The 14797-nt window shown below is 47.1% G+C and overlaps 1 protein-coding gene across 2 annotated transcripts in view; it reads right to left on the bottom strand.

Annotated features, from left to right (window-relative positions):
- Nucleotides 1-14797, bottom strand: part of AP2B1 (adaptor related protein complex 2 beta 1 subunit) — a 74826-nt gene that overhangs the window by 31046 nt on the left and 28983 nt on the right. For both annotated transcript variants that reach the window (XM_008640365.2, XM_008640363.2), the window contains exons 10-13: nt 13935-14100; nt 12862-12960; nt 9752-10011; nt 5602-5794 (exon numbers count right to left, since the gene is read on the bottom strand). In XM_008640365.2, coding sequence (XP_008638587.1) covers nt 5602-5794; nt 9752-10011; nt 12862-12960; nt 13935-14100 — 718 coding nt within the window. The remainder of the gene's footprint in view (nt 1-5601; nt 5795-9751; nt 10012-12861; nt 12961-13934; nt 14101-14797) is intronic.

Here is a 14797-nt window from a genome sequence, read left to right as displayed (position 1 = left end):
CAGGAATGCTCTTTTTTTCCTCCAAACCTGTCCTGCCATAACAGCACCCAAGCAGCCACATGGGTTTAAAGAAGAGGTTGGGCTCAACCCTGTATCAATAAAACCAGTGCCATCACCTCTTCTCAAACTGCATCAGCACCTTTACTTTGCACAAGTTGGCTTGGACGGCGCCGCAGCTGCTCTGCAGTTGGAGAGCCTTTGCCCTGCAATTCCAGCCCTCTGGAAGCAGTTATGCTGACTTATGAAGTGTAGCAATGCTGGAGTTACTGCATTAGGAGGGTTTATTTGCATCTTAACAGCAGCTTGTAATGAAGTGACTCTGCTGAAGTGTTCATGTGATCCTGAGGGGCTACAATCACTTCTGCAAAATGACGTGAGGCTTTTGGAGCACCAAAAAATAACAGGGAGGGTGGAGCCAGGGACAGAAGCTTCAACAACCACTGCTCAGCAACTGCCTTGCCTTGTGTCCACAGCATAATCAGGGCTTCCAGGGCAGCTGTGCATTCTGCGGACCACAATTCATGGGTTAAGAGGGGCCAGTTGCTGCCTCCTCGCTCCCTCACACCACAAATCAGGAGTCAGGCACCAGAGCTCAAGGTGCTGCCTGCACTCAGTAACATGGCAGCAAGGAACACAAGGCATTTACCTACCAGGAATGGGGTGAGGTGCTGAGAGCAGGGCTGCTGGCAGCCCCCTTGGTGCAGCCTAATCCTGTCAGAGAGCCCTGAGCTGCAGGACAGGGTGTGTGTGCATGGGCTGCAGGGATCTCATTGCAGACACCACTGTGGCTCACACAGAGGCACTGGAATGCTTCGTTTGCTGCCTATTCTGTGTGTTTGCACACCAAGCCAGGCTTGCAGAGCAGAAGGGCTGCTCTCCAAACCAGGGACAGCTGTGTCAAAGTTGCTGAAGGGCAGGTCACGCTGCCAATACCATGGTCACCAGTTTCACTGCACTTGCTGCTAATGCTTTACCCTGCTGAGAGATTTCCATCAGCAAGCAAAACTGAGTCCTAACCATTTTCATTCTCCAAAGAGTAAAAAACAATCAGCTCACAAAGCTCTAGCAGTCCTATGACTGCTACAACAGATTTGAATCAGATATGAATGAGTAACTCACCAAAATAGCTCCTTTTCCACACCAGCCCTGCCCCAGCAATGGACACGTGTCCTTTGTCAGGAATCTTAACAGATTCCTTTGTAGTTCATCAAACCTCAACAGCCCAGATGAAAGGAGTCACTCAGCTCCTTGTCAAAGGCTGGAGGAGCACTCTGGGAAAGCATCACATCCGCTGCATAAATGGATGCTGGGGCTGACCTGGCACAGACACGCTCCCACTGCAGTTCCAGGAAAAGGTAAATGAAGTAACTTTCCAAAGATTACACGCAGCAAGTCACTTGCAGAGCCAGGAGAGGAATGTGGCAGCCAGGGCAGACTGGAGGTCACTTTTTTACAAAACATTGGTGAGTCCCTAATCAACCCCAACACTCCAAGGTGTTGTCCATTGAGGCCAGACTTTGAATTCTCCATTTGAAAGCAGTCAGACAGGGAGGGAGTGACACCAGCAGCCCCTGCTCACAGCCTTTGGGATGTGACAGGCACTTCAGACTGCTGCAACAGGGCTTTCTTCCCAGGCTGCCAAGCCTATGGTGCCTGGAGCTCGGGGTGAGCTGGTGCTCAGCTCCCACGCTCCATCCCACTGCAGTGGTGGGACACAGCCCTGAGCTGTGTGGAACAGATCCTTGGGGTCAGACCCCCCTAAATCCAGCCTGATTACACAGAGGGGCACAACCCCACCTGGAACAGCCCAAACCAGTCCAGGTATTACAGAAAACTGGGGATATTCAGTGTTTATCAAGCAGCTTTTCAGTTTAGGACATAAATCAACCTGACCAGCTGCCAGTCTCGAATCAATAATATTCTTGTAGATGAGTGGCTAGAGTATTAAATAAAATCCTTACATAACAGACAATCCAAGCCTGTCCATTCCTGCAGATTTACTGCTCTGCCCCCAGAGCCAGCCTTCCTGGCTCTTGGCCACAGTGCCCTGCTCCCATTCAATGCAGGGGCTCCCAGGAAGCACAGTGTGCCCACAGAGCTCTCATGCTCCCTGGATTTGCAGAACAAATGAACACACAACAAGGTTTAAAGGCAAAAATGTCACGTCAGCACAGACAGACATCTTGCAAAGCACTGCATCATTGCACACGAGTTGGAAGAGTGACTGGAACCTGCAGGGAAAAAAGCATCAGATTCCAGGTCTCGGGATGCACAGCTCTGCACCCAGCACTCTGCTGTCCCAGAAGTTTTGTTTCTCCCCCATCAGTGACTGGTATGGCTACTGTGGAGCTGGAGAGCCCAAATAGTTTTGTAAAGTGGGCTTGGTCACCATTTTATACAAAAAGAAAATTGGGCAGAGAAGAACAAGATCTGCCCAGGGTGGCAAACAGGGGCACAACCTGTTCCCCAGAAAACAGCTCTCCCTAAGTTCTAGAGCAAGTCTGCTCTGCTTATAAGCAACGCTCTTTTACCAAAGGTCCTTTTTCTCCTCTTTTTAATTGTTAACACATGCTCAGCATCTGTGCATGCATGTTACATTTAATACCAATTACAGAACTCACTATGGAGATAAAATAAGATTTACTCACTAAAGAAATTAACCTCTCAAGCAGCTGGAGTCTCACTGGTCATGGGGATAAATATCTAGCAATACTGAGGACAATTCAAATGAACAATATTAATTTGGTGTTTATGAGGTTTTACACCACACAGTCTCTATTTAAATACCCGGAATTAAAATAAAACCCCACAGTTTAAGAAATGGAAATACAGAACGATGCTTTCCTTGGAAGTTAACGCTGCTGTTGGTCTTTCTGGGTTAGTCCCACTGGGATTTTCACTCCAACAATATCCCTCTGATGAGACACCCCTCCAAAGACAAGGGGGTAGAAGAGGGGATCAACAGATGCCACTGAGTGGGTGTGACAAACTGGCTGAGATCCTGCCAGCAGCCTCTTCCAGACCTCCAGCTGCCTTTGAGGCACTCACAGGACTGAGGCAATGTCGCCGTCACAGAGCGTGCAGCCTCGGTCAGCCCAACAAAGCAGGGGAAGAAATGTATTTTAAAAACCTTAAGGAGTACCAGAAAGGGAAGTTTCAAAGCAGAACAATTCAGGTATTGCTGGCCCCCAGGTGTTTTTGATCCCTGGTGAAGGGTGAAGAGCTCAGCCCTTCTTCAAAGGCACAGTGGGATGTGTCTCACCTCCTCCCCACACACAGAAATCAGGCCTGTGGGATCTGCAGTTTGAGACTGATTTTGGCACAGCACAGATGTGGTTTAATATTAGCCTGAGGTCCAAATGCCAATCCTCTTGGCAAGCCCTGCAGCCCAGGACACTTCCCAGCAATTTGGGTAATACCAGGTTAGGGTTAACCCAGCTTGAGACTTGTTCAACACGTGCCCACAGCAACAAACAAGCACAGAGATCCCATTCACTCACTAATTAAGCTTATTATCCTAGAATAATTTAGGTTGGAAAAGACCTCCACACCATTACCAGCACTGCCAAGGCCACCACTAAACCACGTCCCCAAGTGCCCCTTCTACACGATTTTTAAGTGACCCCACCGCTGCCCTGGACAGCCCATTCCAGTGCTTGAAAACCCTTCTGGTGAAGACAGATTTCCTAATATTCAATTGAAACCTCCCCTGGCACAAGCACAGGCCATTTCCTCTGATCCTGTCACTTGTTACGTGAGAAAAGAGACTGACCAAGGGAAGGAAAAGCTGGAGCTTTGATGCAACAGCACTCCAATCAAAAGCATCCACCTTCAAAAACCACACCAGGATTCAGAATTTGTTTTTAGTGCTTCCCCATCTACTCAGCTGAGAGAGCGCTGGCCATGCAGCCCCAGGCACAGCTACTCCCCATCCAGACAGGATCATTTTGTCAGCTCACACTCCATAACTCCACGGATGTACTTAAGGCTTGAGAAAAATACTAAGTAAAAGCCAGGTACCATTTCAACTAACAGCTCCACTGTCAAAGCAGGTCACTAAATTAAGCCCATTAATGCCAGCTGCGAGACAGCTCTTCTCCCAAAACCAAGTTTTAGTTCTGCTGTGTCCATTTATTTGTGTGACACTAATGAGAAACAAAGGGTTACTGTGAGAGGACTGGAAGGCAGCACAGAGGAATTTAAGTGCAAACCATCCTGTGGCACCACAGGCAGCACCACCTTCTGCAATGCCTTAATTCCCAATCCCAGGTTTTTAGAGGCATGTGTTGCAGTGCAGGGAAAGGCTGCACAGGTCACTGCTCTGGGCTCACTGCCTGCTTTCCCAGCAAGTCCAGCTTGACCATTTTGCCAATCCCCAGTAAAAGCAATGTTCCTGCTAACCAAACAAACCTCTGGTTAGAGAGTGCAGAGCCTGCAGCACCTCTGACCTCTGTGTCAGTGCCATTAAGGGTTAGATTGTTTCCAGCTCATTAGCCCATGAAGCACTGGAGCTGGAAATGGGTTTAACATTTGCTTTAATAATTTTATGGCAGCTTAAAAAAATATATATTTGATAGATAAGGATTTGTTGAATTGGGGTTCATCCAGCTGCCTCCCACCTCTGTTATTCAGAGCTTGACTCAGAACTCTAAGTGCACCTAAACCAGGCAGAGATAACCCAGCCCAACTACCACAAGCCAAACCTCAAGCAAGACAAATCCACTGCAGGTCTGAAAAACACCCAGCTATGTCCACTGGCGCAGTCTTATTTGATTTATGTTGTGCAAATGCACCTAGGAGTGCTTCTCACCCCTGTGGGGAAGCCAGCAGGGAGCTGGGGATCTGTGTGCTGTGCTCCTTGCCTTGGGAACAGTTCCCAGGATGATCCTTACAGTCACCACTCCTGACTGCTTGGCTGCCACCAGCCTAAAAACCACAGCACTGACCTCTCTGCCCTGCTGCTGGCTGCTTGCTAAGTGATGTTCTCACTGCAGTTCCTGCCCAGCTCACTCCCCAGAGCAGAAGGGAGGTGTGACTGCTCCCGCTGGAGCCTGACCCCGTTAGTGCCAGGGCAGGTGCCTTGTGAGCAGCGCTGGCACAGGGAGGACTGCACAGGGAGCTCCCTCTTGACCTCACCGCAATTAAAATGTCACCGATATTAAACCATGACATGCTCTGGAGAATACACAAATGGGAAGGCACAGGGTTACAGCCTGAGAGCTTTAGCACTGAAATTCAGGAGGGCTGGGAATTGGGTGGAATAAATGCCTCCTTGAAAGGGAGCCTGATTTAAATAGAAAGCAGTGAAAGACTTTTACATCCTTAAAACAACTTTTTGGTTTTCTTCTGCAGACAGAAAAAGCACAGAACAAATATATCCACTGACCATGGGGATTCTACAGCATGCAGCAACGTGCATTGTAGAGCAGGAAAAGCCTGCTGAAAGTTAGTACAATAACTATGGTTAAATCCTCCTGGAGTTTCAGGACTCAGCACTGGGAGCTCGGCTCACTGAGCATTAAAAGCACAAATGATCAAGGCTTTGCAGAGATAAGCACAGCTCCAATTATCTCCATCAGCTAAAGAGGATGTGCTGCTTACCAAGCTGTCCAGCCCTCCTCCCAGCAGGTCCACAGCACCCATCTGCATGGAGGACACTTGGGGCACATTCACGGGGGGCCCCAGGTCCAGGTTGAGGAGGTCACCCAGGAGGTCACCCTGGGAGGGGATGACCTGTGGCTGCTCCAGGTTTGTGGTGGTCGTGGTGCCCACGGGGCTGTCACCAGCATCAGTGCTGTGGGGGGAGAACAAGAAGCAGAAAGGACAAATATCAGACACCTTTGGTCTCCAGTTCCAGGTTCCCGGCATGGGCAAACACAGCAAGAGGTGGCTCAGCAGCAGAGGCCAGGCAAAAGGTGGTCCCAGCAGCTGATGTGGCCACTGTCCTGCACCAGGCAGGGTTATGGCACGTGGCTCTTCACCACTTTGAGCACAAAGGTTTTCCTTGCTTTGTACATGGTTTTCAGCCCAGCAAAGGGAATCTTGCAAGGGGTGAATCCTACCCACCTTGAGAATCACAGACCCCCTCTGAAACAGAGAGCCATGGGTACTACGTGGGCTGCAGAACTGAAAATAAGCAGTTCCTACCTCAGAATAAACCTACAGAGATGATTTTCAACCCACTGGGCCTCAGAATGACATGGAAACACAGGGAAAAATAAATAATCCAGATTTTCTCAGAGATCTAACACTGATAAAACCCTTGAGCCCTTACCCTAACCAGTACAAACTCCACCACTTCCCTCAGATCTAGATTAATCACCTTCTCCTGACCAGCAACAAGGTCCATCCATCTTTTCTAATTGAAAAACTCAATCTAAAATTGATTCCTCCCTTCTATCAATAATTTCCTTTCCTCTGAGTTAGCAGGCATGCTAATTACTAGTCTAGAAACACTCATTATACAGCTTCCAGAATTTATCATCATATGCAGTCTGGCTACCTTTTATATCTTTTATATTCATTTGTCAGTGAATTGGGTAACAAGGAGAGGGTAAAAAAAAAATAACTGTAACTCCTGGAGAACTCACTACAATGTATTTATTCTTTAAATCCAGAGATGCTCATATTTTAGATAATTAAAACCCATTTTATACCCTGTTTCCAGAATGATTTCTAGCTCATGTTATTGCAGCCAGCAGGTAACTGCACACAATTGCTGTGGGAATTAGTGTTCTGACAAGGTGTTTAACACCAGGGCTGTTCTGCAAGCACTGCAGCTCCTGATTCTGAGTAGCCAAAATTCTCTTATCCTTATTCAGCTATTGAAGGGAAAGATTCAGCCACAGAGTATAAGCTGCTCCCAATTCCAGTGCCAGGAGAAAAGATAGAGCATAAGGAGTGCAGAATGAATTAGTTACCAGGCAGCAGCAGGAAGGGTTGAAAGCTTCTTTGCATTAAAAGCTTCAGAGCCCCAATAGCACTAATATTAGCTGTCCTTTCTGCTGCTGCCTTCAGCAGGGAGAGTGCTGAGTGTGCTGAACTGCTCCCTGAAGCATTCCTGAGGAGAGGTGGTGACTGTGATCCACTCCCACCCCCAGCCTGGGAACAGGAACAGCCTCTCCGAGAGAGGCACAGCACAAACCACTTGGTTCCTTCCCAGGATATAATCCCTCTAACACTCCACCCCTTCAACACTTACTCATCCCTCTCCTGATGGAGACACAGAAATCCCTCTGTGTCTTGTGTAACTGCTGCTGCCCCAAAGCCAACAAGAAACTAGGAGAGGACAAAGCTAAGTGGGTTTGCTTCAAAAAAGCAAAACCCCAAAGCTTCCATTTGTGGAGAATGGGTCTCTTTAAAGAGATTTCTATAAACAACTTTGCATTTTCTTTGAAAGAAAAGAAATTAATAAAGAATATGTGGGTTAAAAAGGGCAAAAAGACTTGATACAAGATTTCCCCCTTACAGTCCTGGGTTTGGCCGTGTGAATTGGAGATTTGGCCCTATGAGTTCAGCCCCCAGCAGTTCCCAGATGTTGGAGTCACAAGGGATGCACAGCCTGAACCAGAACCAAAAATTTCCTGTAGCTGCCTGTGAAATAGGGAAATAGAGACTCCTGCCCAAGTCTAACCAGACTTGCTTCTCCCAGGAGCCCTGTTAACATCTCCCCAAATTTCCCAGCTGAATTATGGCCGAGCAGGAGTGGTGGGAGCCACCACAGGAGGAAACACTGCCAAGCAATCACATTTCTCCCCCACCCTTGGGATACATCTGCAGCTCTGTGACACTTGGGCTCACTGAAGAGGCAGGAATATTTCACCATCTGTGAGCTGTTCAATGGGTCTGCCCATCAGCTGAGAGCTGCAAGAAAGCCGTCCTACAGCGCTTTGAACGAAAAAGAAATTAATCAAAACGCCATGGAAGTGTGCTCTGCCAACCAAAATTCCTCCTAGGTTTATACCCAGGGAAGCACCTCTCAAGGCAACACTGTCCTCACCCTCTTAAACCACATTCACTGTGGACATCTCCCCATTCCCATCTTACAGTGCCATCAGTCTCTACCACATGGGTCAGCCACCAGAATGGTCACTGGAGTGCAGGAGTTGTACAGAAAATCACCTCACCTCAACTGTTTGGACTCATCTTTCACTGGACACCTTTAACTTGCCTTAAACTGATGCAGAAAACCCCAATAATGGGGCATCTTGAGGTGAGCTCACATCAGAGAAGCCTGGTGTGCCATTAAATTAACCCCAGGCATTTTTTAATTTTACCACTGCATCAGCATGATCAGTGTGCAGCACGCTTCTGCTGAGCGCCCCTCAGACCTTCCCACAGCTTCCCACTGCTGATTGAGGCCTGGAGGTTTGTTTTCTGGGTTTTTTTGAAGCAGTGGTTCTGCCCAAGTCAGAAAATATTTAAGGTCAGCAGACTGAGCATGAGCAACGAGAGCCAAGCACATACACAGTACACGCAAGAAGATAATAAACTGCTCCTTCAAAAAGCTGAATTCTCTGAGCTAAATCCCCTAAAATGCTATTTTCTGTAGTGACTTGGAACAACAGTGTACAGTGAAGCTGGTAAAACCGCAAGCCAAAGCTACCCCGGCTCATTTTGAGACAAATCTTTGATTAGGAGAGGTAGGGAAGTGGCCACTGCTTTTCCTGTCCAACTGGTAGATTTGTGCTTGCTGATTCTGGGTCAGTGCAGCCAGACTTGATTTCATAGGCAGGGAGAAAACAACTCTGCTTCCCAAAGCCAGCCACCACAGAAATAGCTTTAGCTGCTAAGAATAGCAGAGAAGTGGTGTCAGAAAATAGCAAAGAAGCAGCATCGCACACTGATTTATCAGTGCAACAGCAAAAAATAGCACTCCAAATGTCACTTTGGGAATATTATTAAGAGGTAAGCCTGGGTGCTCTGCCTCTTGCTGCAAAATGCACTCATTTTTGTAATTAATACCATTAGGGAAAATAGCAACTGCTCACCTGAATGAGGGGCCACAGGAACAGGCCCAACAGCAACACGGCCCCAGCTGGGACAAAGGCACTGCCTGCTCTTGCAGAACTAACCTGGTGCCAGAACTGTGATCCCAGGGAGGCATCAAGGCACCAGGCAACGAGCCAAAGCATTTCCCCCACCTCCCAAATGTCAGGCAGACCATCTCCAGTCTAACCCTTTTCTTTTAAGCCCTAACACTGATGGGGCTTAGATGGCTTTTGCACTCCCCTTGCTTTACAGGCACCAAGTGAGAAAGGGAGTGTCACCAATCCTTCTCCATGTCACGTTGCAGCAGTGAAGGATCCCTGTACTTGCCTGTTCCAGGAAAGTGATACTGCATTCCAGGAGACAGGCTCATAAAGCTGTGCTGTTGCTGAAGCAAAGCTCCTACCAAATCATCTTCTGAAAGATGCCTGTTCTCACTCTAGTCCTCCTTGCAGCACTCATCCAAAGCTGCTGCTTTTCTACTCAAACTCATGTCAAGAGCACTTACAACCAATGTCTTCTCAAAAAACATCCCAGCTTCTCCTCACACAGGAACTTTGATACTTCCTGTGCCTTTGTGACCCAGGAATTCAGAAGCTCCATACCCAGGATTACATTCTGCATGAAACTGCCCCTTGAATGACCTGCAAACTATCAATAAAATCCCACTAGGGTGTTCTAGAAGATTTTTGCTTTTTTTGGACTGTTTTCTAGAAAGAAACAACCAACCCTGCCCATGATCCCCAGGGCTGCCTGAGCTCACCTCCCATGGTGGATTGGCAGGTGCTTGCGGTGGATCCCATGGCTCCCTTCCACGAAAGCGTTGGGTGGTTTGTGATACACAGAAGCCAGAGACCCAATGTGGCAGATCAGCTCATCCAGCAGGGTTGGCTCAATCAGATCAGTCTCCTCAGAAATCAGTGGCTTTTCTGAGAGCACCACTTCCTTGGCAGTCACTGGATCCGTGGAAAGAAGGCGCCAGTAGATGTAGCCACGATCCCGCAGGTCTGGGTTGTCAGAATCCTGAGACAAAGCAATGCATCACTCACAGGGCTGAAGTGAACTAATGCCTGTAATCATTTTATTCTTCCAGCAGTGATTCTGCTGGATTAAAAAACCCCAACCAGCCAGCAGCCACAGCCACCAATCTCCAAATGATGTTACAAACTGCTTGTTGAGGTGAACATCTTAAAATTAAAAACGCAAACCAAAAGTATTAATGCCTGACTTCCTGCTCAGCTGGTAAGGGAGCAAAAAGCCCAGGATTTATATCCCCCAAACCACAGAGCTACCAACTGCTTTCCAAACTTTCCTGCCACTAAGTGTTAGGAGAAATCCAGGAGAAAAGAACATGAGTGGCAATGACTGTTGCATACTAAGAGCAGACATACAATACTGCAGAATGATCCAAGATCCCTGGAAATATGACTTACCCAAGGGCACTGCTGGACAAAAAAGATGCTGCAGAGCCACATCTTAACAAGCTGTATTCTTTAGAGCAAAAGAAATCTTATTTATCCTGCCTTTTAGTTATCTAATGAAGTATGGAGAGATGCTAATGATACACACTTAGGATACTTCATCAGTTCTCCAGCTGTCAATAAGACCCTTGTTTTACTGCAGATACTTTTGCCTCTGCATGAAGTGCTAATTATTTCTCTCCTCTTTGAGCAGCTCTGCCCAGAGCAGCAAAGTGAGTGGGGATGGTTTGCTGATAATGTTCTAGGGAGAGGTTTTATGCTGTGGTTTTATGTTGTAGTGAACTGTTCGGGGGATGGTTTGCTGATAATGTTCTAGGGAGAGGGAGGTGCTGTGGTTTTATGTTGTAGTGAACTGTTCACGGAAACAAGAGCTCAGATTTTTAATCCTCACATCGGCAGAATAACAGGATAAATGTTCCTGAGGGTTTTTTTTTCCCTATAAAATTCCAGCAAAATACTGTACACCTCACCAGCCTTCCTCTTGGCATTTCTTTTTGTCTTCTGTGCTCTCATTGCTGCTGCTGACCTGTTAGAACCTGCATCTGCCATCTGCCTCAAGACATTCTCAAACCTCTTCTTGGAATGAGACTGAGCTGAGCTCATTTTGCTTGTAAGGACCTAAATAAATCTCTCTGTTGTCTCCCACATTGTCTCTGCAGAACTGGTTTTGTTTGATGGTAGAATCATGGACTCTTTATGCCCTTCTTCCCTCAACAATCCCTCCCAGACTCTGCACTCAGGATCAGGTAGGGTTTCTGCAAGGACACACATGAAAGACCACATTCTCCTACTTGCACCTACAGATTCAAGGCTGTCGTCTTCTTCCCACAGCCAAAAAAACCACACTGGAAACTGAAACGAGGGTCAAACCTTTCCCAATTTCTCTCCCAATTCTCCCCTCTCCAGGGTCTCTCTCTGAGCACCCCTGGCTCAGCTCAGCTCACCCATGACTGCCCCACAAGAGCAATGCAGAGGTCTGAGACCTCAATTCCTGTGTTTCTTCCATCCTCAGCTACTCCACTGTTATTTTTACCAGTGTTGCCTGGATGAAGCTGGCTCCTGCTACAACCACACCTGCAGTCTGCTGTGCAGACAAACCCTGAGACATTCCAAGTGCAACGATACCTAAGCTGGGGAAAGAAACACACGTGTAATTACTCTCCCACTCAAGTGAAAAACACCATCTCTACCTAGAAATCAGACCTCAAAGTTTAAGGGTTTTCAGTGTTTTACAGCCAGTTATCCCACATTGACTTATTATTCATATAAAATACAAAAAGCCAGACTGAATCAACATTTGTGACAAACAGAGGGGAAAAAAAATCAGACGCCTGCTATATTCTGAGGGTGCCATCAAATGTTTTGTGACTCAGCACAGTGGGTTTTAACACTTAGTACCTTTCTTCTGTTGGCTCAGACAAATGACACAGCGTGCCCTTGGCCCACTCCTCTCTGAAGAGCAGCTCAGATCCTGCCTAATAGCAGGTTTTGAAGCAAGAAAAGCAGGTCATGGGTTTGTTGCTGCTGACCAATGCAAATCCCCAAAGGAATGAATAAAAGGTTTAAGTGCAGTAAGTCCACAGCCACAATTTCTTGCAGCAGAGGATCAAAAAGGCCAGCTGATGATTGACTCCGGGTTTTCTACTCAGAAACAATCACATTCAGCTGGCAGACTATTGTTATCTCTTGACACAGCAGATCTGGAGAGGAGCCGCTTTTTTTGGGCACTTTACCCAAGTCATTGCAGCCAAGGAGTGTGGGAAGCTCAGCTGAGATCTTACCACCCCTGCCACCAGGACATCTCCACTTCTGTCTTCTAGAACCACAGCAGTTGTGTCTGCCAGCTCCAGCCCAGCCTTGCCTGCAGTGATCTGAGCTCATAACTCAGCACCTCATGCATAATGAATCCCTGATCTTAACCCACTGCTACAGCCTCCAGCAAAGCTGCCACCATGGTTGACAGCATCCAAGTACAAAGGAAAAACCCCAAACTTCAGTTCTTTCCTTCTCATAGCACTGCTTAAACTTTGCTGTTCACAGAACAAAGTCTTTGCCAGGCTCCTTCCCTCTGTTATAGCTCCAGATGTTTAAACTGCAAGCCACCTTCAAGGAGAAAGAATTTTGGTTTCTTGATAATTCTACACTGTCCCTAACTTTCCATTTAGTGAATGAATGGGGATGGAATTCAGACAAAGCAAGAGCTAAGAAGGAGAAAGCAGATTCCAGATAGTAACAGGCACAGAGCAGCTTTTAAATAGAGTCTCTCTGGGAGAGAAGGGAACACCCTTGAATCCAACCTACTGCAAAGCTGACTGGCCTGGCAGATGGGAGCCATCACCCAGCAGGCCAGCACAGTCTGCAGGGCTCTGGGTCATTGGATACCTGGCCTTACCTGTGTGGCCAGGCTGAGGACCTGCTGGACCAGCTCCTGTGTCTCAGAAGGCTTCTTCAAGAACAGCTTCACTATGGCAGTCAGGAGGGTGAGCTGCACCTAAGAGAGAGAGGCGCAGGAGAGATTAAAAACTCATCCATACTTTAGCAACATCTCCCAAATCTCCATGTCTTTTACTGATATAAAGCATAAGACCTCAGTTTCCTCACAGCATGACCCTATTCTTTGCCATAATGAGGATAATGAGACTCAGAGTCTTGCCTGTTGCAAAACACTTTCGCAGACAAGTCCCTGAGCAGCACGCTGAGGTTTGTGTTGATGCCACAAATATTTTTTGTCTTTTCTTTTAGACCCCTGTTATACCTTTTACAACTTCTGTATTCTTAGTGCTTTTTGCCTGCATTCTTGGCCTTGTTTGTTCAGCTCGGAGACTCAACATTTTGGAAGCTTAGTAGGTAGGGATCAGTGTGCCCCAGAGCCCAAGGTCCTCTCCAGAACACATTCTGTAAACTAAGATAGAACCATCCAGGAGAAGGTTCCTTGGAGAGGGGGGCTCATTCCAGCCTCTCATTGGGGAATCTTTGATAGATCTGCTGATTAGTAACACCTATAATGATATACCAGATCTTTTGGGGGGGCATTGTGGGGTGCATTTCAGTGCATTTGACCTGGACGTGTGCACCTAAGGATCCTTAAAACAAATACCAAGGTAAAATCCCTTTTTCTCTTCTAACCATGTCTGACCCTTGATTTTAAGACCAGCAAAAGGCATCAGTGTCATATTGTGATGCACTCTACCACTATTCCTCTAAGTCCTGGTCCCCAGTACAGCCATTCCCCCAAGAAATACGAAACATCTGAACACCCTTCAGTTCTGTCCTGTCCTTCCAAAAAGGGAAGCTTTGGAGACACGGACAATAAAGCAAAACTGCAGATTCCCAAGAGTTTTATTTCAGCCCAATATTGAAGCTTTCACTGACAGGTATTGTCCGACCACTGCAATAACATTTACTGTCCATCCCATAAACACACTGCACGAAACACTACAGATAAGATGCACACTGCAACTTTACCTGAGTACTTTCATCATGGAAACCCTCCAGGAAACTCTCCAGCAGCTCATCTGCATTGTCAATTCTTTCAGCATATTCGCCCACTATCCAGATCATGGCAGCTCTGGCATCTGGCTCATCCAGGGAATCCAGGTTCTCACACAGAGTGGCAATGATGCTTTCATACCTGGTTTATCAAAGTCCAGGTGGATTACTGGGGTGAACTGGACTTGTTTTATTCCATTCCTGCCCACATCATTCTGCAGAGAATCCTGCACTGAATTCATGTTTTGTATTTCTACACAACAAGCAGCATTTTCATTCAACTACAGAAGATATTCCCAGGCTTTTTTTTTTCCCCCCAAGCTGAGCACTGAGATCTCACAGGGTCTTTGCAGTTTAATTCATCAGCAAGACCACCCAGATGTGGAGTTTAAGATAAAGCTGCCTCCCTTTCTGTTTGCTAATGGGAATGTTTGATCCAACAGTTCAGACCACGAGTCTGACTCAGATCCTGCAGCCTCGCTGGAGGCTTCAGCCTGGTAACCCTGAACTGGGTATTACACTCCCTCCAAGGCTTCTCTGTAAACCAGACAATACCCCACAGTAATTTAGCTTCCCCTAATTTGGAGTTTAAGATAAAGCTGCCTCCCTTTCTGTTTGCTAATGGGAATGTTTGATCCAACAGTTCAGACCACGAGTCTGACTCAGATCCTGCAGCCTCGCTGGAGGCTTCAGCCTGGTAACCCTGAACTGGGTATTACACTCCCTCCAAGGCTTCTCTGTAAACCAGACAATACCCCACAGTAATTTAGCTTCCCCTAATTCCATGTGTGGGTATCCCTGTCACAAGCAGGGAATTGCTGAGACTGACAGGCGGAATT

The sequence above is a fragment of the Corvus brachyrhynchos genome, unplaced genomic scaffold (genome assembly GCF_000691975.1).
Source record: "Corvus brachyrhynchos isolate BGI_N302 unplaced genomic scaffold, ASM69197v1 scaffold99, whole genome shotgun sequence".
Taxonomy (NCBI): domain Eukaryota; kingdom Metazoa; phylum Chordata; class Aves; order Passeriformes; family Corvidae; genus Corvus; species Corvus brachyrhynchos.
The sequence above is the reverse complement of the archived record's forward strand: the minus strand, read 5'-3'. Positions and strand labels throughout refer to the sequence as shown.